Source organism: Mustela lutreola, chromosome 4, assembly GCF_030435805.1.
Source record: "Mustela lutreola isolate mMusLut2 chromosome 4, mMusLut2.pri, whole genome shotgun sequence".
In the NCBI taxonomy this organism is placed as follows: Eukaryota; Metazoa; Chordata; class Mammalia; order Carnivora; family Mustelidae; genus Mustela; species Mustela lutreola.
Genome location: NC_081293.1, coordinates 86,053,445 through 86,075,765, shown reverse-complemented (window position 1 = coordinate 86,075,765; position 22,321 = coordinate 86,053,445). Strand labels below are relative to the sequence as shown.

Below are 22,321 nucleotides of genomic sequence, written 5' to 3'. Positions count from 1 at the left end.
TAGTATATGACAAATAGATCGACTGCATGGAAAAAAAAACATTTCTGCAGAATATTTGAAAACTATAAAAATGTACACGAAATAAAAGTCACCTATGTACTCCACTATCACTCAAAGACGACTTTTGGGAGCCAGCTGATGTGTCTGAGACTCTGTACATAAGACTGTGTATCTTCAATACATAAGATCACGTAGCTTCAGTAGTCTTCAGATCCATCTTCCACAGCTGTATATCTATGCTGTAGAGATACCATAATTTATTTAGCCATTCCCGTACTTGAAACATTTTAATTGTTCCCGATTCTTACTCATTTCATAATAAACACATGCATATGTATTGCATATATAATAATATCCCTGTATTATTTATGAATAGCCTGTCTATAAATCCTTACCCGATTATTTTTTTCTTAGGACACATCATGGAATCACCTTGAAGCACAAACGCTTCAAGGCTCTGGGAATGTATTGCCATATTGCCTTTCCAGAAGGGTGCCCCGGTTTTCACTCTCCTCCGCGGTCAGGTGGCTCACTGACCCTGTCACTTTAAAAGAAACACTTGGGAAAGCTGAATTTCTTCTGTTCGTTGGCACACAGGGAACTTGCTTCCCTCTTCACGTTTCAAACAGCGAGAGTTCAGAAAGGTGCCTTTCCCAAACTCTACTGCCTTCCAACCCTGGGGTTTTGATATTTTCACCATCACCGTTGGCACCACATCGCTCGAGGCTTGGGCCACTGGGCAGACGAAGGAGGGATTCCAGAGCTCGCTATTTGGTATTACAGGCCCCGATTAAGACAAAATAGGTGGGAGGTGTGGGTGGGAGCAGAGGCTGGGACAGCCAGCGCGCTGCCGCGCAGACGGTCACCCCCGGCCCGCGGTCCGCCGAGCTTTGGTTACAGAAGCCAGGAGGGAGCAGGAGGTGCCGGGGGCGACGGCGGGACAGGGGTCTGCGCGCCAGCGACCCCCGTCCACTCCGCGGGACCACGCGATGGGCGGGGGTGCCCGGGCCGCGCTCCCAGTCCCGGCGGTCCGGCCAAGTTTGCCACGCGGTCTCAGCCGGCTCTCGGGTTACCTGAGCCGGCACCCACGTCAGCGCCACATCATCGCGGCCTTTTATATTGCAGGGAAGCAGGAAAAGAAGGAAGAAAAACCTCTCCGGGGCGAGCCAATCGCAGGCAGACGCCGCCGCCGGGGAGCGCCGGGGGCGCGCGTGGGGAGTGGGTGCGAGCCGGGGGCGGGGCCGAGCGGCGGCGGGGCGTGGAGGGGGCGGGGCAGGGGCGGGGCCGAGCGGCGGCGGGGCAGCGGGCCGCGCTCGGGCGGGTCTGCGGCGTGGGCCTCGACTGTGGCGGCGGCGGCTGTGGCGGCGGCGGCTGTGGCGGCGGCGGCTGTGGCGGCGGCGGCGGCGGGGGAAGATGCTGCAGTCCCTGGCCGGCAGCTCGTGCGTGCGCCTGGTGGAGCGGCACCGCTCGGCCTGGTGCTTCGGCTTCCTGGTGCTCGGCTACCTGCTCTACCTGGTGTTCGGCGCCGTGGTCTTCTCGTCGGTCGAGCTGCCCTACGAGGACCTGCTGCGCCAGGAGCTGCGCAAGCTGAAGCGGCGCTTCCTGGAGGAGCACGAGTGCCTGTCGGAGCAGCAGCTCGAGCAGTTCCTGGGCCGCGTGCTGGAGGCCAGCAACTACGGCGTGTCGGTGCTCAGCAACGCCTCGGGCAACTGGAACTGGGACTTCACCTCCGCGCTCTTCTTCGCCAGCACCGTGCTCTCCACCACAGGTAGAGGGAGGCCCGCCGCGCGGGCGGCCGCGGCCCGCGGCCCCCTGCCCGCCGCCCCGGCCCCTCCCCCGCCCCCCCCGCGGCGCGCATCGCGGGCTCCGGAGCCGGAAACCGGCGCGGCGGCCACCGAACGCGCCTTGGGTGTCGCCGCGCGTAACTCCGGGGAGTGGTCCCTAAAGCCTTCGGCCGGGGTTTCTAGGGGGGCTTCAGGGCCCGCGTCCCGTTTTCCGCGGTTCCCTGCCCCTGCCTGTCCGGTGGGGATCTGGAGCATCCCGGCCGCCGCGCGGCGGGGCGAGGGGATGCTGGAGCCCGTCCACCGCTCCGAGTGCGCGCACCGTCCTCCGCCCCCACCCCGCAGGGCCGAGGCTGCGCTCAGGGGTCACCTTCCGGAGGGTGCCTCGTCCCGGTGATGCATAGATTTCTCGCCTCTCTGCTCTTTGGGGAGCGGTTGTAGGGGTGGCCGGATGACATCACCCTGCTCTTCGCGGGTGACCTCTGAGCCGACTGGCGGATCCGGTTTCTTTTCGGAGTCGGAGGAGGGGTGCGGGAAGGGAGCATCCGATCGCCTCGAGTCTGGCGAAATGGGGGCACCCTGATTCAGCAGTTTTTTCAACTTCAGGTGTGCGAGGCCGCCCTTAAACTTCGCAGCGACACTTCCCCGCCCTGCTCACCCCGTAGGACGCTCAGGAGTGGAGGAGCGTCCTGGGGTGCGGGCGCGGCCGGCGCGTGCCCCAGGACGCCCTTCCTGTGCGGGATTAGATGAATGAACGCTGGATTTTCCCGGCGGCTAAGCGAGGCGCACCCACCTGGTTCGAGATATTTATAAACTGATATTTGAGCCCTGGAAAGTCTCTCAAAGAACGTTCAGCGAAGTCCCCTTTTTTATCCAGGAGATGGAATCTTTCAGCCGTCGGTCTTGGCAGGAACAAGGTCACGCACTTCCTAGTTACCTGGGCAGTCCTGGAATCCGGGCCCCGGGTGACCCCTGCTAGGATACCGGGCCCGCCCCACCCCCACCTCCGGAGCAGGTGAATCAACTTTGTGTGGCAACAATTCTTCTTCACTCCACCTGCTCGGCGCCTCCCAGGGTTTATTTGTAATGCCCTTGGGCTAAACCCGGTTGAATGTTTTGGTAATAAGTGATACTAATAGTACACTTTCCATATAAATCCTGTAAAACAACGATTTGGAAGTCTGGGGTGCATTACCAAACTGCCGTGAACAATTCTAGCTTGCTTTGTGATATTCTAGAGACGGTGATAAGCTTCGCGCTAATCAAGAGTGCTCTCTTTCCCACTTTGCCAACACCAATCTTTTTTTATTTTGACAAGGGCTGCCTCCATTGTCTTTGTCAGGCTCCCAGCCTCCCGTCATTTAAGTCACCATGCTTTTCCTTTGAAGTACATTTGAATGATTTCTCAATCAAAAATCATTCATTCTCTGCGGCACTGTTTCCACCCACTACAGAAGGTCTTAGAACTGGGTCACAATGTTGAGTAAACGTTAACATTTCTAGTGCTTTCTAAGTATTGGTATTTTAAAGGCAGAACCACGATAAGAACAATATTAAGTGTTTGCTTTTACTGGGTGGGATTTTTTCCATGACTGACACAGCTCATGCCTAATCTCATCACATTAAATTAAATACAATTAAAGCCATTTAAATCTCAAAAATAGGAGTTTACATCTTGAATAGAGAGTTACTTCCCAGGTTCCCTCTCCTCCCTTTTTGAAAATTAGGAAAATTGCAGTTCCTGGTTTTTTGTTTTTTTTTTTTTAAAGTGGGGATAGATGTCTTATTTTTGGTATTCAGATTACATTGTAGTTCCCAGGAAAGTCTGTTTTCATGCAAAACAAGAGTTCACTTGGGGGCACTTAAGGATACACTAGATGAAAGATGTGCCTCTTGGTTTGTAAAGTCAGCAAATCAGTGAATTTTTGTCATTGGTAGAATTGACTTGATTAATTCAAATAGAGTTCCGGTAAGCTTCAGAATTTTCTACATTTTTGTGTTGACCCAGGATCTGGCACATTTTGATGTCCCAGGTGGTAGCAGCACACTGGTGTGGTGGCACGGAGTCAGACGGTTTGTCGAATGAAGCCAGTCTGCTTCATTACTAGAAAAATGTTTTCTGGAAAAATACTAGACAACTTGAAGCGGAATTGTGGTCCATGCTTCTCTTTCAGAGAGCTCTAAGGCATGTTGTGGTTCTGTTTGTTTAACTCTTCCAGCGCTGCCAATGGCAAATCTCTGAGCTCATTGTCCCCCAGTCTCTCAGTACAGTCAGCCCTGGCTTGCCCAGAGCCTTAACGGTGGGCATCACAGAGTTGATGTTCTGAGTAGAAATTGCTGTAACCCAGGAACACGAATGGGCTTAGGGCAGAATGTTCTCATCTCAGAGAGTATCAGCTCCCATTCCTGTGAGGACCTGGTCGAGGCTTCTGGTCTCTTTGGAAGAAGACTTAGGTTGGTGATTCAGGGATGTTGAGTTGAATCTCTGCTCCCCCAAGGACCCCGTGAATGATTTCAAACAACCAAATGTCTCTTTACTTCTCTTGGATTGAAAAAGATACAGCAACACGGACATGGGATCTGTGTGGGGATGGGAGGGGAAAGTGCGGTACCCTTTTACCTTTCCAGAGGGAAGAGCTGTATAAAAACAAAAGGAGGCATTATAGACTGAGGTATTTCCCATACAACTTTGATACTGTGGTTTTGTTTTTTGCTTTTTCTTTTGTTTTGTTTGTTTTTTTTTTTTTCAAGGATGAAGGGACATGTAGGTGACACTTGGGAATTAAGAAATAATAAGGAACAATTTGTCATGTCTGTGTACTGTATGTTTGCTTCTTTGTTCATCCCCTTAAGCAGGATTCTGTCATGCTGATGTTTGGTAAAAATAGAGTTTTGTGGGCAGGTGACTCTCAGGTGGTTCTTCCTTGTGCTGTGTTGTAAGTAGGAGTCCAAGACAGCCAGTTGTTGTCCGCTGTCAGCTTGGTGCCTTGTATCAGTGATGAAGTTCTAGAACCTAGGTGGGGTTCTGTGGGCTGAGGTCCAGAGCCGATGACCAAGAAAGAATTCTTGAGACATCTTTGGTGCAAAATGGTGGTTTATTAGAGCACGGGGACAGGACCCATGGGCAGACGGAGATGCTGCCCCGTTATCCTGAGGAGTGGCTGATTATATACACAGGAGTTGGGTGAGAACAAAGGGGGTGATGTTAGTCTCTAAGGAATTTTGGAAGCAAGGTCTCTAGGACCTTGAGGGGCTAGCTATTGTTGGGAGAAAGGTTATTTATTACTAGTACTAAAAATCTTCTTGTGAGACCCTTTAGATGTGTATCAATGGGCCATATGCTTGGGAATGATTCTCGACACTATCTTGGAGATCTAGAGATAAAGTTTCACATTTCTCCTATCAAGTGTCCTTGTTAGTGAGATTTGGGTTTAGAAGAAATTTAACTTTATTTTATTTTATTTTAAGATTTTATTTATTTATTTGTCAGAGAGAGGAGCGAGAGTGAGCACAGGCAGACAGAGTGGCAGCAGAGGCAAAGGGAGAAGCAGGCTCTCTGCCAAGGAAGGAGCCTGATGTGTGGGACTCAATCCCAGGACGCTGGGATCATGACCTGAGCTGAAGGCAGCTGCTTAACCAACTGAGCCACCCAGGCATCCCAAAATTTAACTTTATTTAGGGCTTGAGGAACTGAGTTATTTGCCTCTGGAAATTCTGCTATTGATAAGGTAACTTCTTTGTTGTAAATCTCTAGGACATTGGTAAACCAAGGGAGACTCCTGTCTTGCAGGATTGTGATTTCTGCAAGTTAACTCTTTGTTTCTCGTTTATGGCGGTCAGGGGTGCCTGAGGAATGTCACACACATTACCGAGGGGAGCGGGTAGAGGGGGTGCAAGGTGCCAGCTATTGCTTTGTCCTCAGCCAGCCTCCTGCTCCCTCATCATCAGGACTCGCTCGCTGCCTTATCCCTTTTAACCAAGAGAGGTTTCAGAACTCTTAAGCGCTCAGAGGGGTGCCTGACTGGCTTAGCTGGTTAAGTGTCCAACTCTTGATGAACTCAGCTCCGGTCTTGATCTCAAGGTGGTGAGTTCAAGCCCTGTGTTCCCTGCATTGGGCTCTGTGCTGGGTGTAAAGCCTACTTAAAAAATAAATAAATAAAAGTAAAGCGCTGAGGACAGGAACTCAATCTGGCTTATTTTGCAGTGGCCTTTGGTTCAGTAAGGCAGGGAGCTGCTACAGCATTGGCTGTTTTCAGGAAAGAGAAGGTGGGAGAAAGAAATGGGGGTGCCAGGTTGACCCTGAGTTTTCAAACTCTATTCATTAGGAGAAATGGGTTACTGTTTGCAACAAATCCATATGGAATTTTTAGAAGCTAATAGCGGTGGGCTGGTGATGGTTTCTGGGTCACATCTTTACAGTGGCAGAGTTGAGTCTTTGTGACAGAAACCACGTGTGTCCACAAAACCTAAACGTTTCACAGCTTGGCCTTTTGCAGAAAAAGTTTGCCAAACTTTTAGAATGAGACTTGGAAGGAGCTCTGAGTCAGGGGTGCTCAGTGTTCCGCTTCCTTTTGGAAAACTTTCTAGAAGACGGTTTAGCCTCTGAGACTTCCTTGTGCTGTTTTTTCAGGGGCATGAAGTTTTTAAATTAGTTGCTACCATCCCAACCACTTCCAAAACAAAAATGATTATCATAGAATGACACTGCCCCTCCCCCCCCCCCTTTATAAGTGCTGACAAAGCCACACCTCACATTAGAATTGCCCCATCTAAAGTGGGTGGCAGATGTTGTGTTGTATGTGGAACAGAAATGTCAAGAAACAGACAAGCATACTATCAGCTGCAAGAAATCTGAAATCCCACGTGCTCAAGTTTGCATTCCTTATTCGCAGGAAAGCCTTAGGGCTTGGTTTTGAGCCTTTATATCTAATTCTAACAAATTTAGTCGTCTGGTTTGGAAGCCCCCAACAGATTCAAGAAGGAAAGGCACAGCTATGGGCAGGCCTAAGGGAAAGGCTGTGAAAAGACAAATACTTCAAAAATCAGAAAAATGAAGTGATATTTTGAAAAACCAACTTGCATTGAACACTTTATGTAAAAACCTGTCTCGAGGTATTGGTGTCGTTATCCTCACTTCAGAGGCCGCAGCTAAAACTTAGGTTGAGTGACCTTACCTACGTCACAGAACTAGAAATGGGGTAGCCTTGATTTGAATCCTGATGTATCTGGGTTAAGAGCTTGAGATTTGCATGGTGTCTAGCAATAGGAGGTTGTTATGGGCTGAGTATGTCTCTAGAACTCATAGGGTGAAGTCCTCACCCCTGTACTTCAAAATGGGACAGTGGCAGTGCCTGGGTGGTTCAGTCATTAGGCATCGGCCTTCGGCCTCAGGGTCCTGGGATGGAGTCCTGCATGGAGGGTGGTGGTGGGGATGGGGTCCTTGCTCAGCAGGGAGCTGCTTCTCTCTCTGCCTTTCTCCCAGCTTGTGTGTTCTCTCTCAAATTTAAAAAAAAAAAAAAAATGTGACTGTATATTTGGAGATAGGGCCTTTAAAGAAGTGATTAAGCTAAAATGAGGACACAATGTGAAGGCTTCATCTGCAAGTCAAAGACGGAGGTCTCAGAAGACACCAAGCCTGCAAACACCTTAATCTTGAACTTCCGGCCTCCAGAACCTTGAGAAAATAAATTTCTGTTACTCAAGCCCCCTAGGCTGTGGTACTTTTTTATGGAAGCCCCAGTAAATGAACACAGAAGTGCTGTTTTGTGTGGGGTTTTTTGTTGTTGTTGAACTGAAACAGACAAAAACAAATATAGGAGCACAAGAAACAGCATTTTTTGTTTTTTAATTTTTAAAATTTTTTTAAAGATTTTTTTTGAGACAGAGAAGGTGAGAGAGAGAGAGAGAGAGAGAGCAGGAGTGCTGGGGAGGAGCAGGGGAAGAGGGAGAAGTAGACTCCCTACTGAGCAGGGAGCCTGATGTGGGACTCCATCCTAGGACCCTGAGATCGCAACCTGAGCTGAAGGCAGACGCTTAACCCACTGAGCCGCCATGGTGCCCTAAGAAACAAAATGTTTATGTCTTTGCTTTTGCAACCAACAACTTCATATGAATAAGACATCATTATTTGAGAACACAGCAGAATAATTGATAACCCTGAATTATCAAGAATAATATTTCAGTATGTCTCTATTTAAGAAAGCAGAGAAATGTGTAATAAATCCTAGAAACATTTCCACCTAGTGATAGACTGTGTCCTGGTGCTTACTGTGTAAACCCATCCCTGTCTATAAAACATCAGTTCTTCAGCATTTCGAAGGTTTTTTTTTTTTTTAAACTATAAATTTGCTGTTATCTATGCCTATTGTATGACCTTTGGAACATACTGTTGCCATTATAAATGACAAAACGAAAGAAACTACACATTTGCTTTTATGACTTAACTGTAAATCTTGTCAAGAATGTAATTTTCTATGGTCCCAGTAACCTAGTGGGAAATCTGGTGCCTTTCAGGACGAGCTGTTTTATGACGCTGCTCCTTGGACTGCTGTTGGCGGGGAGAGCATCCGTCCTCCACAGCGCTGAAGAGGACGCTAAGTTTGGAGTGTGTGGAATTGTCGGTGCTTGGTTGTTTTGACCCATACAGTGATTTCATGTGGTTCAGCTACCTACAAGTCGGTTTCGGGACAGAGAGACTGTCTATATCCTACCCTCTCTTTGGCATAGAATTGCACTGTGCTAGATTTTATTCTCAAGAGACATCATTCGATCCCAGCTGGAGCCAAATGCATGGGGTACTGGGATGTCTGACTGGGCCGCGATCATGTTGCCTGTTATCAGTGGGAGGTGAGGGGTGTCCTCTAGTCTCCCAGACTCCATTCGTGCTCTGACATCTTTATTCAATCTTGGCAGATCCTTGTCCTCAGAGTTGGTGGGCACTCTCTGTGGGTGCAGGGCCATGCCCCTGACCCAAGGTTAAAATGAAGACTGGGGTGAAGATGGGCGCCTGGGTGGCTCAGTACGTTAAGTCTCTGCCTTCGGCTCAGGTCATGATCTCAGGGTCCTGGGATCGAGTCCCGCATCGGGCTCTCTGCTCCGTGGGGAGCCTTTCCCCCCCCCGCCCCTCTCTCTGCCTACTTGTGATTTCTGTCAAATAAATAAATAAGTAAATATTTAAAAAAAAAAAAAAAAAGACTGGGGTGAAGGGGGATTTGGAGGCATCGAGGAGGTAGAGCTAGAAGGACTGTGATTCTGTCCCTGGGCATGAGTCAGACCAGCAGTCGTGTATTTTCTAGTTGCATTCGTCTTCCAGTTCTTTGATCTGTGAAACAGAATCAGTTCTTATACCAAAGAGATTAATTGGGCTGTGTTTGACATGGGCAGTGTTTCCTCACCGGCTACTGTCTTCCTGCTTCTGGGGTCAGATTCTAACTGTTTGCATGGGGTACTCTGGCCAAGATGGACTTGCTTTGTGAAATGAAAGCATGCATTCTGAAGCCTGTGTGGCTTTAGCTGTTGGTACCTGGTGATGAGCTTTCGGGCAGAAAGCTGCCCAGGGACTCAGTGACCAGGTAATGTAGAGCCATATGAACCTGGCTGTGGGGGCGGAGCTGAGAAGGAAAAAACATGCAATAAAAAAACGGTTTGATTTCAGAATGTGGTCAGTGGGTTGCACATTAGAAATAAGAACTGAAGAACAGACTTGTCGAATCGCTATGTTGTGCACCTTTAGTAATGTAATGCTGTCAGTGTCGTGTGTCAGCTGTACCTCAACTAAAAGGAAGGCAAGAAGGAAAGGAAGGAGAAGGAGGAGGAAGGACGGAGGCTGAATGATAAGGCTTGTGTCTTGTAATGCTTAGGTGGCCTGGGGACCCAAGTTAAGCTGTTTACTCAAGGTGACACCTGTCGCCCAAGTGTGCACTGAGGAGGGGAGTGGCGGGGGGCGTTGTGGGGGGGCGCTCATATCCCAGGGAAGAGTGCTGCCCTAGGGAAGGCTGAGCTGGGCACCCACAGGGTGGGGGCTGCACAGAGGCGGGCTCTGCTTCCGGTCTTCCCAGGGAGGGGGAATCCCTGCTCTTTCTCTTCTGCCTGCTGGTCCCCATGACATCCGGGACACCACCTTATATTGGAATATTCTGTTCTCCCTGTTAGAGCACTTAGGAAGGACCTCGGACGGAAATGATTCGTTTTCATGTCTGTCTCCCTGAAAGAGAGGTTTCGCGAATGAGCACTGTCTTGGCCTCATGCTGCATTCCTGGCACTCAGTAGGAGGTCAGTAAGTGCAGAGGAAGGCACGTTTCTTCCCGTGTCTGAATCTATTTCCTCTTCTGTAAAAGGAGGACGTTTCTAAAGCTCTTAATGGTTTTCAGGAGACCTTAGATCTAATTTCACCATCTTGATAAGGAAACAGGCTCACGTTGCTCCAGTGGCTCCTGTAGGTATTTCTGTAAAGATAGTCCTATCTGAGGGCCTTGTGTACACACGTACACTGTGGAAGGCCCTGAGTAATCTGCAAAAAGGAGAGAGGCACGCATTCTTGAACAAATATTTATTGAGCACTTAGGCTCAGGAGGAAGGATGTACGGTAACTTAGATGACTAAGTGGGAGATAATCGAAGACACATCTTGGTCTCTGCCCTGTTGTTCCTGGCACAGAGCTCCTAAAACCTTTGTAAGTTCCCGATTGGAGCACCAAGAGAGCCTTCTGTTCTATAAGGCAGCTCTGCCTGTGCTCTGGGCAGGGGGGGCTGGTCACCAGACAGATGGAGCCATGATGAGAAGCTTGGAGTTTTCAGCCCCACTCTTATCAGCCCGAGAGGGGAGAGGAGCTGGAAATGCGGCTAAGCCTCTATTGTGTCATCATGAGGGAGCCTTCATAAATATCCCCATAGCTCGGGGTTCAGGGAGCGCCTAGGTTGGCAAACAGATCTGCACTAGGGGATGGACACACCCCCAGCTCCACAGGGACAGAAGCTCCTGCACTTGGGACCCTCCCAGCCTCCCCTTCCGGACTCTCTCCCTCTGGCTATTCCTGAGCTACATCTTTTTATGATAAACTGGTGACCCACTGACCAGACTGTTTTCCTGAGCTCTATCAGCTGCTCTAGCAAATTAACTGATCCCAGCGCAGGGATCATGGAAACTCGGATTTGCGGCAGCCAAGTCAGAAGCACAGCTGATCACCCAGACTTGACAGGCGTCTGAAGTGGGATGGTCCTGTGGGACGGAGCCCTTCACCTGCGGGATCTGACATCACCTGCAAGCAGACAGCGTCAGAATGGGGTCGAATTGCAGGGAGCCAGCTTACCGCCGTCTGGGGAACTGTTCTAGAACAGAGTCCCTGCATTGGAGGTGTGGCTAGAAAGCCATCATGGCTGGCGCTGAGTAAGACAGCACGTGCCAAGGTCAAGGAGAAGGGAAGGGGGCAGATGGGACAGCATGTCCTCGGCCACTGCAAAACTTTGGGCTTTTCTCTGAGTGAGGTGGAAAGCCCCGGGAGAGTTTGCAGGAAAGGGTAATGTGATCGGACCCACTGTTCTACCAGGGTCACTCAGGCCAGTGTCAGGGGACAAGGGTGGAAGCGGGGGCCCAAAGCAGGACATTTGCTGTGCCCCAGATGAGGCCCGTGGGTGGCTTCTGGAGCAGGCGGTGGAAGTAGGTGGGGAGAGGTGGTCAGATTTCAGATACACATGGATGGTGGAGTCAATAGGGTTTGCTGATGGGCTGGATAGGAGGTGTTGGGAAAAGAATTATCAAGACTGAGCGCAAGGTTTTTGGTCTGAGTCCTGCCAGGACACAGAGAGGCCAGGGAAGGAGCAGGTTTTGGCTGGAGGATCTGAAGCTCAGCCATGGGCACGTCAGACTTGAGGTCGCTACTGGGTATTTGGGGTCCCCACGAGGCTGCACTGACTCTGACGTGGCCTCCTGAGGGCCAGGCTCGCCCTGTAACAGCTGTGATGTCAGCTTACATCCCGTGCACCATGTATACGACGGCCGAGTTTAAGAAAGCTTTTGAGGGGTGATATCTGAGCTTGGCCTTGAAATCCCGCGTCCATAGGTAGAGATGAAGGAGAAGTGTTCCAGATGGAGCGGGCGAATTTTCTGGGTCGAGTTGCCATTTGATGAACAATAAATATATAGTAATTTTACACACACACACACACATATACACACAAAAATATATATATTTAAAATATATAGTCATTTAAAACACTTCAACTTCCAGATGGAGAAAGAGTATCTAAATTTCTAAATTACTATTAAATAAGTCTGTATGGAAAACTGGGGGGATGGATGGAAGAGAAGGATTTGCTTCTTTTTTTGTTAAATTTAACAACAGGATATTTAGTATTTGACATAATAGTTCAGTTTAAAATTTGCCTTATATATAGTCAAAGAATAACAGTAAATAAGTATCTTCAGTGCATTTTTTTTTTTTTTTAGGAGCAGCTAACATTAATTACCAAGAAATCAGCATAGGTCTTTTCTGTTTTTAGGGAATAAATAAGAAAAACATAATTTTTGTTCCCCGTGAAGGATTGATCTAAGCATTTTATCAGGAGGTCTGTCAGCTTCAAAGAGACACATTTACAGTTTGTAACAGATGGTGAAACGATCACGTGACTCTGCAAACCACCTGAGTACTTTTCATCTCTCCGGTTTGGCTTTAAGTTTGCTGGGTTACCGTTTGAAATGATCCCCTTCCAATAACATGGCTCCTAGGTACTCGATTGAGGATCTGAGGTGTGTGCCTTTTGGGTGCCAAATGCCGTATTTTTGATGTCGCCTGAGCCTGTGACCAACAGGAGGGAGAGCCGACTGTTTGACGCCAGAACTGGAAGGTTAAAACGCCCCTGTAGCTAAAATTCTTTAAATGTTTGAACACTGGTTACCCGGGCGTTCAATTATTTAAGGACTGTGGTTCGGGGATTAGGTTAATTCAAGGCGCCGGAGAGACTGTCCTGCTTTGGCCGCCTGTCCCAGGGCCTCCCCGAGTTTTGAGCTGGGGAGGAGACCGCGCCTCGTGACCCATCTACCCCCCATCCTACGTGCCCCCCAGGGCCCACAGGAACCCCGACAGGAGCCCTGCCCATGGGCAGCCTGCACAGGTGCACCTCTCCGCAGGAGGGGGCGGAGGCTGCCCGCGCTCACAGCAGGGCTCCTCTCTGCTGTGTGGACCAGCAATCTGTCATCCGCCAGGCCGGGCCCAGGGTGCAACTCTGCAGTGCATCCCGGGTTTAAAAATTGAACCAACAAAGGTGGGAAGAACAAAACTAAAATTACAAAAGAAAAAGGAAAAGGCTAAGTGCTGTTGGTTGGTAGTTTCTGGAATGTGACCTAAATCTGCATCTTCCAGCAGCTCTGGCCAAACACCTATGATTGGCGAAGGTAATCCCAATGAGGCTGAAGAGGCAGGTTTGCCCCCGAACTTGCTTGTCCATTTTCCTTCCTCCACCGTCACCCAGCTGCATCCTGGGTGCTGATGTGCGCTGGTGGTCCTCCCGCACCTGGCCAGCCTGTGTCCTGCTCCCCAGGGGCTGGCGGGGCTGTGTATGTCTGGGGAAGCTGCTTCTGCCATCCCGCGTTGTCACTGCTCGGTGTCCTAGCCCCTGCACACAGCCAGCTGAGGGCAGGAACAGCACAGAGCAGGGTCCCCTCATAACCAGGGGGGTGGGGGGGGGTGGATTTCCCCTCAGGAGCCAGGGAATGCTGCTGTCGAGTAGGATGGTCATGGTACCAGACTGAACTAGTACTGAAAAGTACGGCCTGACTGAGTGAAAAGTGAGAATCGTGACTTCTTTTTTAGGGGACATGTTACAGCCCTATATAGACTAGGTCAGATGTTGCTTAGAAATATTTTCTGGGGAACTTGAAGAAATATGGCCCAGGGACGTAAGTGCGGGCTGGTGCACACCAGAGGTGCAAAAGCATCGGCCTATCGACTGGGGGGGGCAGCATTGGCCTATGGACTGGGGGGGGCTGGGTTCTCTCCCCGCTAGTCGTTAGCCGCACACACTCGCTGGTAAGGTCTGCAGAGTTCAGTTGTTTCGTCTCGATTTGATGAAAGGACCAAGAAAGATCCTTTGTGGGCTCTAAGCTTCTGTGGCTCTAGTGTCTGGAAGGTGGACTGCCTGCCCTGTGCCCCCAGGTGAGGACACATACAGAGCGCTGGGAAGGGTTAAGCCCTGACCTTGAAAAGCCTGCAGACTGGCAGCAGCGGAGACTAAACCGTCAAACGCAGGGAGAGCTCATGGCTGAGTTGACTGGGACCCTGGCAGCAGCTCTAGGATTTTGAGGGGTTGACCCGTGTGGGGTGCTTCCTGCTGGCTGGTGGCAGCCAGGAGGCGTAGACATGGAGGCAGAGGTCTGCCACCACGGGAAGCTCTGGACTGAGCAAGGGCAGGGGGCCATGTACCTCCCGACCCACGCTGTGACAGTGCGGCTGTCCGCCACCCGGCTGGAAACAGGGACAGCTGGAGTCGGGCAGCCTGGCTCCGAGGCCTTGGCCTCCATGGCTCACCCACAAGCCGCCCGGCCTGTGGAGGAGAGTGAGCAAGGACAGGGCAAGAATGGCCCAGAGGACAGCGGGGCGTGAAGGCAGAGTTGCAGGGGTGGGGTACGGAGAGCCAAGGGCAGACCTCCCACAGGACGCCTGGGTGGGCATAACCAGGACTTCCTGGGCCTTGAGGTGCGGTGGGATAAGAGAGATGACCCCGGGCTGGCAGAGCAGGACGTTCTCAGCCAGGACACCGAGCCTCACCCTGAGGCGCGGGTGAGAAGCCAAGTTGTTGCTGGAACTAGGACTGTAAGTTCTTTCTAGGTGTGTTTGTGGCAGGGAACATGGAAGGGAACAAGCACCAGTTCTGTCCCCCTTCCCCTCCTCACACAGGCATGGCTGACCAGATGCCCGGCTTTGCACGGGCTTCTGGGGGCCCTGGGCAGCCGTGGGGAGCTGGGCCCTCCACCCTGCTTTCTCAGGGACTTGGCCAGGAGATGATATAAGCCCTTGAGGCTGTGGCTATGGATATGATTTGTAATTAGGAATTCAGTTCGTTACAAATGGGCATTGCTGAGTAGTTTGAGAAAGTTCTAGTAGACTAGCCATTGCCTATATCATGTTCTTGCTCTTCATCTGCTCTAAGTCAGTTCTTCTTTGACCTGCTAAAATCCCCATCGCAGCCCAGGGCCCAAGTAGCCAGACTGTAACTTACTGAATATTTGGGGGTTCAAAGAGCACGTATTGTAAATATAGTTCTTTGCATTTTGTAATTGCTCAAGGTAATTTCTTAGTGCGTGGCACCCATTTAATCTCTCAGGATTTTTATTTTTTTTGCCCAAGGCTGTCCAGTATTCCAGGTCTGTTCTGACTTCATGGAGAAGCTGGGATGATGAAACTGCTATAGCACACTCAGAAATGCCTTGAGCAAAGGGCACCACTTAGCTTACTTTTTTTTTTTTTTAATTGGGGGGAGTGGCCAAGGGAGAGGGAGAGAATCTTAAACACGCTCCATGTCCACCGTGGAGCCCAGTGTGGGGCTCGATCTCACGACCCTGAGATCACGCCCCAAGCTGAAATCAAGAGTTGGATACTTAACCAACTGAGCCACCCAGGCACCCCTAGCGTAAATCTTTAAATTTATAATCTTATTTTCTTTCTCATTAGATGTGGTTTTTGTTGTTGTTGTTTTTTTAACTGCACACACATTCATACCTACAGAATTTTCTTTCTCCCTTGTCACCTTATTTGAATGGTGTAGACTCAAAAACTAGGTCCATATTGAACCGACATGTGCACAGGTGGTTATTTTAGCCAAGGTTTTTGCCCAAAGGACCTGAGAGATGGACCAGTACGTGATCTAGTTCATAAGCAAATCTGAGAATAGACAGTACAGGGCCATGTTTGATGAGCAAAAGCAAAGTGAATCAGATTTTTATAATCTCTTCAAAATCTGCCATCTGATCTCTGAGCATCGGTTCTAGTAAATCTTGGGGTCAGACACGCCCCCCCACTCCAAGGCTCTGGGGTCGTGTGCTCTCAGAGCAATAGAGAACCCCATAGAAGACTGATACAGATGAACTTTGGTATTTCCAAAAGACTTACTTGAAACAATTAGAGTAGATTGAGTATCATACCCATAGTAACGTCACCCTTCCTTCCATTCTAGCATGCTTTCTTGAAAACGGAGACCTGGCCCTGAGAATTAGGCATCATGCACAGTTTGTCGTATTTATGTCTGGTTGGTAACTAGTAATTCTAATAGGCGTGATGGTTATTGATCAGCGTGCTTCCTGTGTACTGGGGTACAGAGTGAGACCATTTATTTGTTTCCACTCGTTTCCTCTGTGAGATGAGGCTGGGCTAGAGTCTAGCTGTGTGTTCCTGAAGAAACATCCTTGATGTTCTCACACGTTGGGCTTTTTCCTACGTTCACTCGTTCACTCTCCTGAAGTGCCTATAGGGTCTACCTTTTCCCCAGCAGCTCATGCCCCATTTCCCATTAAATGGAGAGTGCCTTCTAGAAGCTTTAGCAGCAGAGACTATCTTCTGGTTTGGTGCCCTTTGGTTGGGGCTGGAGGAATGGCTGCCCTGGTCCCTGCAGAGCTCCTGGCCCTAAGAGGCACCGGGGACTTCCCCGAGACCAAACCAGGCAGCGTCTGCCCAAGACACCACGACAGGAAGTTCCCCTCATTCTCTGCTGCTGCATGTGTGTGCCGCTGGCTCGTTCCAGAAGGAAAACTCTGCTCTGTGTTCTGCTTGGTATGAAAATGACATTTGCCTGAAGAGCCTCTTAGCAGGGGTGACTTCGTACTCTGCCCATTCAGTTCAGGGAATGTTATCTCCCTTCCTCAAAGGCTGCTGCCCAAAGGAATGATTCCTTTCCTGATGTGAAGACTTCTCGTGGCCAGAGTTGCCCTGTTTCCTCCTTTTCTTCTCCCCGCTGCCCCCACCAAACATACCAACTCTAATTTGAAGCTGATAGGTTTTGACATGCAAACAACCAAATTACCAGGTGAAGTCACAGAGGGACGTTGTAGTCGTCATTTTGACCAGGTAGGGGGATAAGGCCAGTTAATGGACAAGAGGCTTGAAGGGTGCCTTTGTTCATAATGCTACCAGTCCTGGCTTTTTATCCTTTTTCCGAGATCAGTGCAGACTCTGCTGCTGGCTCTCCTGGCAATGCTGTGTCCCCTCCATCTGCTTGGACTTCACCAGGGGTCTGGTCCATGATTCCAGTAATTACTACCATTAGCTGACCACATGCTGCGCACCAGCCACCGGACATGCTTCATTGTCCTTCACTTAACTGGGGGCCTCTGTTGTCCATGTGCCAATCTCAAGGGCACAGCCACGCTTTTCTGATTATCCTGGGTTTGTGCCCCTTCACAGAAGGCGCCCTGGGTACACTTCCTGGCCGTCCTGTCTGCTTTGCCTCTGGCGTTTCCACCTCATCAGGCTCTCTTGCAAGTCAGCTCTCAGAACTTCCTTGGGGACAGCTTCTCAACTCTGAAACAGCCTTTTCCTGTAAAGACGAGAGCCAGGAGACTGTACTTTTTCTTTTCCCAGAAATGCTAAGAAAGCTGGCTTCCCAGTGTCTCGTGTCCACCTGCTCTGCGGCCGGGCTCCCTGTGTGTCCTGTAGAGGCTAGGTTAGCCGTTGTTAACTTTGGTTTGATCCCAAAGTCATCTCCGCGAAAATGGTACTGATTAATGTGTGATTTTGTACGACAGTAGCAGTGAGATCCTTGAGAAGCAGGGCTGGAGAGCCTTGTAGCAAATGCTGGTTCATCCCCTGACCCTTAGAAATCTACCCTATATTCGACAGACTTGTCATTTGCATCCTTCTGGCAGGTATGAAACCGTAAAAGTATGTTACAAAAAACCTGACATTTTTAAGAAGAAAACATCATTAGAGTGTAGATTTTAGGGCATTTCCCCAGGGCATTTCCCTGTAGGTCAGTACATTAATAAAGCTAGATTAGCATAATTGTACTTGGGAAACGATGCTAGCCCATTTAAACCTCATGTTTGTTTTTCTGATGAATTCAAGAAATATTCTTGAATCTAAGAATACTTGACTTTATACGGTCCTTCAACTGCCAGTTTTGTAAGAGAGAATTTAGAGTCCTATTTGCTCTTTCTCTATAGAAGAATAAATTGTGGTGCTAATTTGTCCAAAATCTTGACTAACACCCTGTAAAAATAGTAAATTAGCGTTTAGAGACGGTCTGAAAAGGAGACGAGTTTTGATAGTTTCCAGGGTCTGAAATGCCATGGTTTGTTTTTGGGGGCTTTTTTGGTTTGTTGTTGAGGTATGGGGAGATGATTGGAAAGGAGGGGTACAAGAGGCCCATGACCGAACTGTTCATGGCAGGCGTCAAGGGAAAACCATCGTGGCTTTTAGGAGGGGCTGGTGGGGGGACATGTTAGAATACTCCTCTGTCCACAACAGAACAGTAGTCCCATTTGTTTCACGGACTCTTCTGGGTGCGAGAAATCGTGACAACAGGTGTTTGGCCCTGACAATGAATCACATAAAGAGGGGACAGTAAGAAATAACACTCTAGAAGAATATTTGCATTTCAATACCGCTTGGAGACTTTCCAGCTGCTCTCACTACTGTTCCTTTCTTGGATTGTCCGGTGTGGACGGCAGAGCAGACCTCCATCCACGGGGTTTTACAGCTGTGAAACCGACCAGAGACCACGAGGGTCTTGTATGACCAGAAGCAGCTGGGGAGTGGCAGAATAGGGACTCAAGTCCAAGTGCTCTGACCGTCCTGGGAGGACTTTGAGGGAGTCGGACAGATTTTGAGAGAGTCGAGTAGGTGTGGTGGCGGGGTGTTCAGTAGAAATAGGGCTCATGGGATGGTGATGGCCACAGCTGCCCATGGTGACGTGATTCTGTGAGGGGCCTCGGGTTCCGAACTGGTAAAAGGATCACCACAAAACTCTCCTGGGGCTGATGAACCTGTACTTATGCTTCCTTCAGATCAATTAATGAAAAGCTGAAGGAAAATCAAGCTCATCATCTCCTGGGAGTAGACAGATGCCTGATTCAGCTCACGCATTTGCATATGAAGTGGTCATTTCAACCAGATGGAACCCTTTAAATAGGTAAGGAAACAATTGTTTCCTTCCAAAGGGAAACTGACATATTATCACCTTCATTGCTACTTGAGTTGGCCCAACTCCAAAAAGAGAAGGTGTGAATGTAGTTAGTCTTCTGGTCTAACCTGTCTGCTGTATAGGCCAGTGCTTTAAGATGGAATTATCTTGAGGTGGGGGAAGGGAGCAGTAGGCAGAGCACAGAGGAGTTTTAGGACTGTGAAGTGACTCCGTATGATAGCGTGATGATGGTTGTGTGTGGCTGTGCATTTGTCCAAACCCATTGATTGTACAGCAGCAAGACTGAGCCCCAAGAGAAACTGGGCTCTCTGTGATGACGCTGTGTCACCGTGGGTCCAGCAGTCATAATAGATGCCCCACAGCAGAGGGGGTGGTGATAAGGGGGGAGGCTGTGGAAGAGTGGGGGTAGGAGGTATATGGGAACTCTCTGTACCTTCTGCTCCATTTTGCTGTGAATCTAGAACTGCTCTAAAAAAACAAAATCTTTTCCAAAACTGTAGTTCTCATGATACTGACAGGTAAATACCCATTTTCCCCCCTCTATTTCAGGAGCCATTTAAATATGATTAATAGCAATTATCAGCCTTTGAGTGGGAAAAAAATCTTTTCCATAGAAATGTTTTATAGGTATATGGGCACGGGTGGGAGTAGACCTCTCTACCCCTGAGGGTGTGTTCAGCCTAGCATGCTCAAGAACTAATGATATCTGACCAAAACAAAAGCTACATTTAGTGTTCATTCAAGCCACAAATATTTTTTGAATTCCCACTGTGAGCCGACCACTGCTAGGCTTTAAATATGGGATTAAACAGAGCAAATGTACTCTTGCCCAAAGGGAACCTGGCTCCAAGACCATCACATTTTTGTTGCTTTTCGTGCTTTTAAGTTCTTGAATAAAATAGGAAGTTTGAGCCAGTAGAACATCACAGCTTTGTGTATTTTATTTGAAATTTTGGTACTTCTTCCCATGTGATGTGGTGAGTAATAAGTCAGTGAGACACCAAACCTAGTAACTGGGGTTTTGTAAAAGATTAAGCGATGGATTTGATTCTGCCAAGTGGAATTCATTTACTCTCTCATTCACTCATGCATTGTTTAGTACTTGTATTAAACACTTTTCAAACACCTCTATTATGCGGGGCACATTTTTAGGTGCTGAGGAACATCAGGGAACAATGTAGACCACAGTTCCCACCGTGGAATCTAGTTCCTAGAAGGGAAGAATGACGATATTAGCAATATAAGTAAATAAAATATATGCTAAGGGAAAAAATAAAGTAGGGAAGGGTGAAGTAAGGTTTGAATGAGGGGATCATTGATATTTTACATAAGGTGGCTTGTGTAGGCTTCTCTGAGTTATGCAGCTTTTGAATAAAGACCTAAAGTCCATGAATAAGCCAGCCAAATGGATAGTTGAGGAAAGACCATTCCGGGCAGCAGGGACAGCATGTGCAAAGGCCCTGAGTCAGGAGTATGCAGTCGTGAAGCTCGGAGGCCAGTGTGACTGGAGCTGGGTGAATAGCAGGATATAATTGCCAGTGAAGATCAAGAGATGTGATGTGGGGGTCATATCCTACAGAATATGGACCATAATAAGGACTTTGGGTCTCACTATGAGTGAGAGACTGAGTACCACCTGAGGATTTGAAGCAGAAGAGTAATACTTGTTTTCTAGGGTCACTCTGCTGCTATTTGGGGAACAGAGTATAGGAGGCTGGACAGATCAGGGAAACCCGTTGGTAGACCATTAGTGTGATCTTCAGAGAGAGGTCCATGGCTTAGACCACAAGAGTAGAACAGGGATGGTGAGAATCAGATAGATTATGGACATCCTTTAGTAGTAGAACCAACAGGATTTAATGATGGATTAGACATAGGTGAAAGCGAGGAACCAAGAAGAGAGAGCATGGCTGTAGGGTTTTCAGCGTGAAGTACTGAGTTGAAGGTGCCACAGACCGAGAGGGGACAAACCCAGAGAAGCAGGTTGGGAGGTGGTGAAGGAGACCCAGGAGCTCTCCTGGAGACGTGGTAAGTTTAGATGCCTGGGGGGAATGGGCAGCCAAATGGAGACACTGAAACGATGGTTGGATGTGTGGGTCTGGGCAGTGCAGCATCACAGGTCCTAAAGAGGAGGGACTGATTGAGAAGCTGGGAAGGCCATCAGTGAGGTCATGGGAAAGCCAGGTGGCCACCATGGTCCAGAGGCCAAGCAATCAGTAATGGAGACATTGAGACCCGTGGGTGGCTCAGTTGGTTAAGCATCTGCCTTCGGCTCAGGTCATGATCCCAGGGTCCTTTGACTGAGCCCCTCTTTGGGCTCCCTGCTTCTCCCTCTGCCTGCTGCTCCCTCTGCTTATGCACGCTCTCTCTTTCTGACAAATAAATAAAACCTTACAAAGAAAATAATGGAGACATGGAGAGGAGGCACACATGAGCGGTGTCAGATGCCACCCGTGGGTCAGCAGGTGAAGGCCGAGACCGCCATGAAGATTTAGCAAGGGCAAGTCCTGGCTTGGGGCCAGTAAAAGCCCAGTCTGAGTGAGATTCCAAAACAAATGAGAGTGTCCTTCGGGAGGTGGGTGAATAAATAAGCTGTGGTCCATCCAAGATGAAGTATTACTCACCACTAAAGAGAAACACTCTACAAAGCCTTGGAGAGACTTGGAGGAACCTTCAGTGCCTGCTGCTAAGGGAAGTGAGGCATGCTGGAGGCTGCGGACTAGATAGGATTGCAACTATAACGTCCTGGAAAAAGCATAACTTACGGGAACCGTAAAAAACGCTGTTACCAGGGGTGGGGTGTGTGTGTGTGGGGGGGTGAGTGAGCAGAGCACAGAGGAGTTTTAGGGCAGTGAAACCAGTCTTCGTGGCACTCCCGTGGCGCATACATGTCATTATCCATTTGTCTAAACCCGCAGACCACAGGGCACCAAGAGTGAAGCCCGGTGTCCACTACGGACACTCTGGCCGAGGATCGTGTGTCCGTGTGGGTTCATCCACTGTGATAGATGTACCCCGGGAGAGCTCCTGGCAGGGGGGGCTGTGCCTGTGTGGGCAGGGAGTACATGGGAACTCTCTGTACCTTCTGCTCAGTTTTGCTGTGAAATGAAAACGGATCTAAAAAATAAAGTCTATTTTAAAAAAAAAGAGAGAGGTGATGAACTGAAGGCAGGAGGTCGGTACTGGTTTCTAAGGAACAGAAAAATGGGTGGGAAGTGGCAGACAGGAGAAGGGTCGGTGTGTTTATATGAGGCAGGAGAGTTAACAACGTTTATGGAAATCATGCTGACATGCTGGCCTGGGTCCTGGGCTGGGCGAGTGGGTCTGGCACCTCATGCTCCAGGGGAGAGCTGGCGTCAGAAACCCAAGAGAAAGGCTGGGGTCTTTGTCACAGGTGCAGGGATGGGCCAGTGC

General features: G+C 49.2%; 1 protein-coding gene across 1 annotated transcript in view; it reads left to right on the top strand.

The window, feature by feature from the left end:
* The first annotated feature begins 1,342 nt into the window (after window positions 1-1,342).
* KCNK1 (potassium two pore domain channel subfamily K member 1) overlaps window positions 1,343-22,321 on the top strand; it is a 42,772-nt gene continuing 21,793 nt past the window's right edge. Inside the window, exon 1 of the mRNA XM_059170434.1 lies at window positions 1,343-1,768. Coding sequence (XP_059026417.1) covers window positions 1,414-1,768 — 355 coding nt within the window. The 5' untranslated portion in view covers window positions 1,343-1,413. The remainder of the gene's footprint in view (window positions 1,769-22,321) is intronic.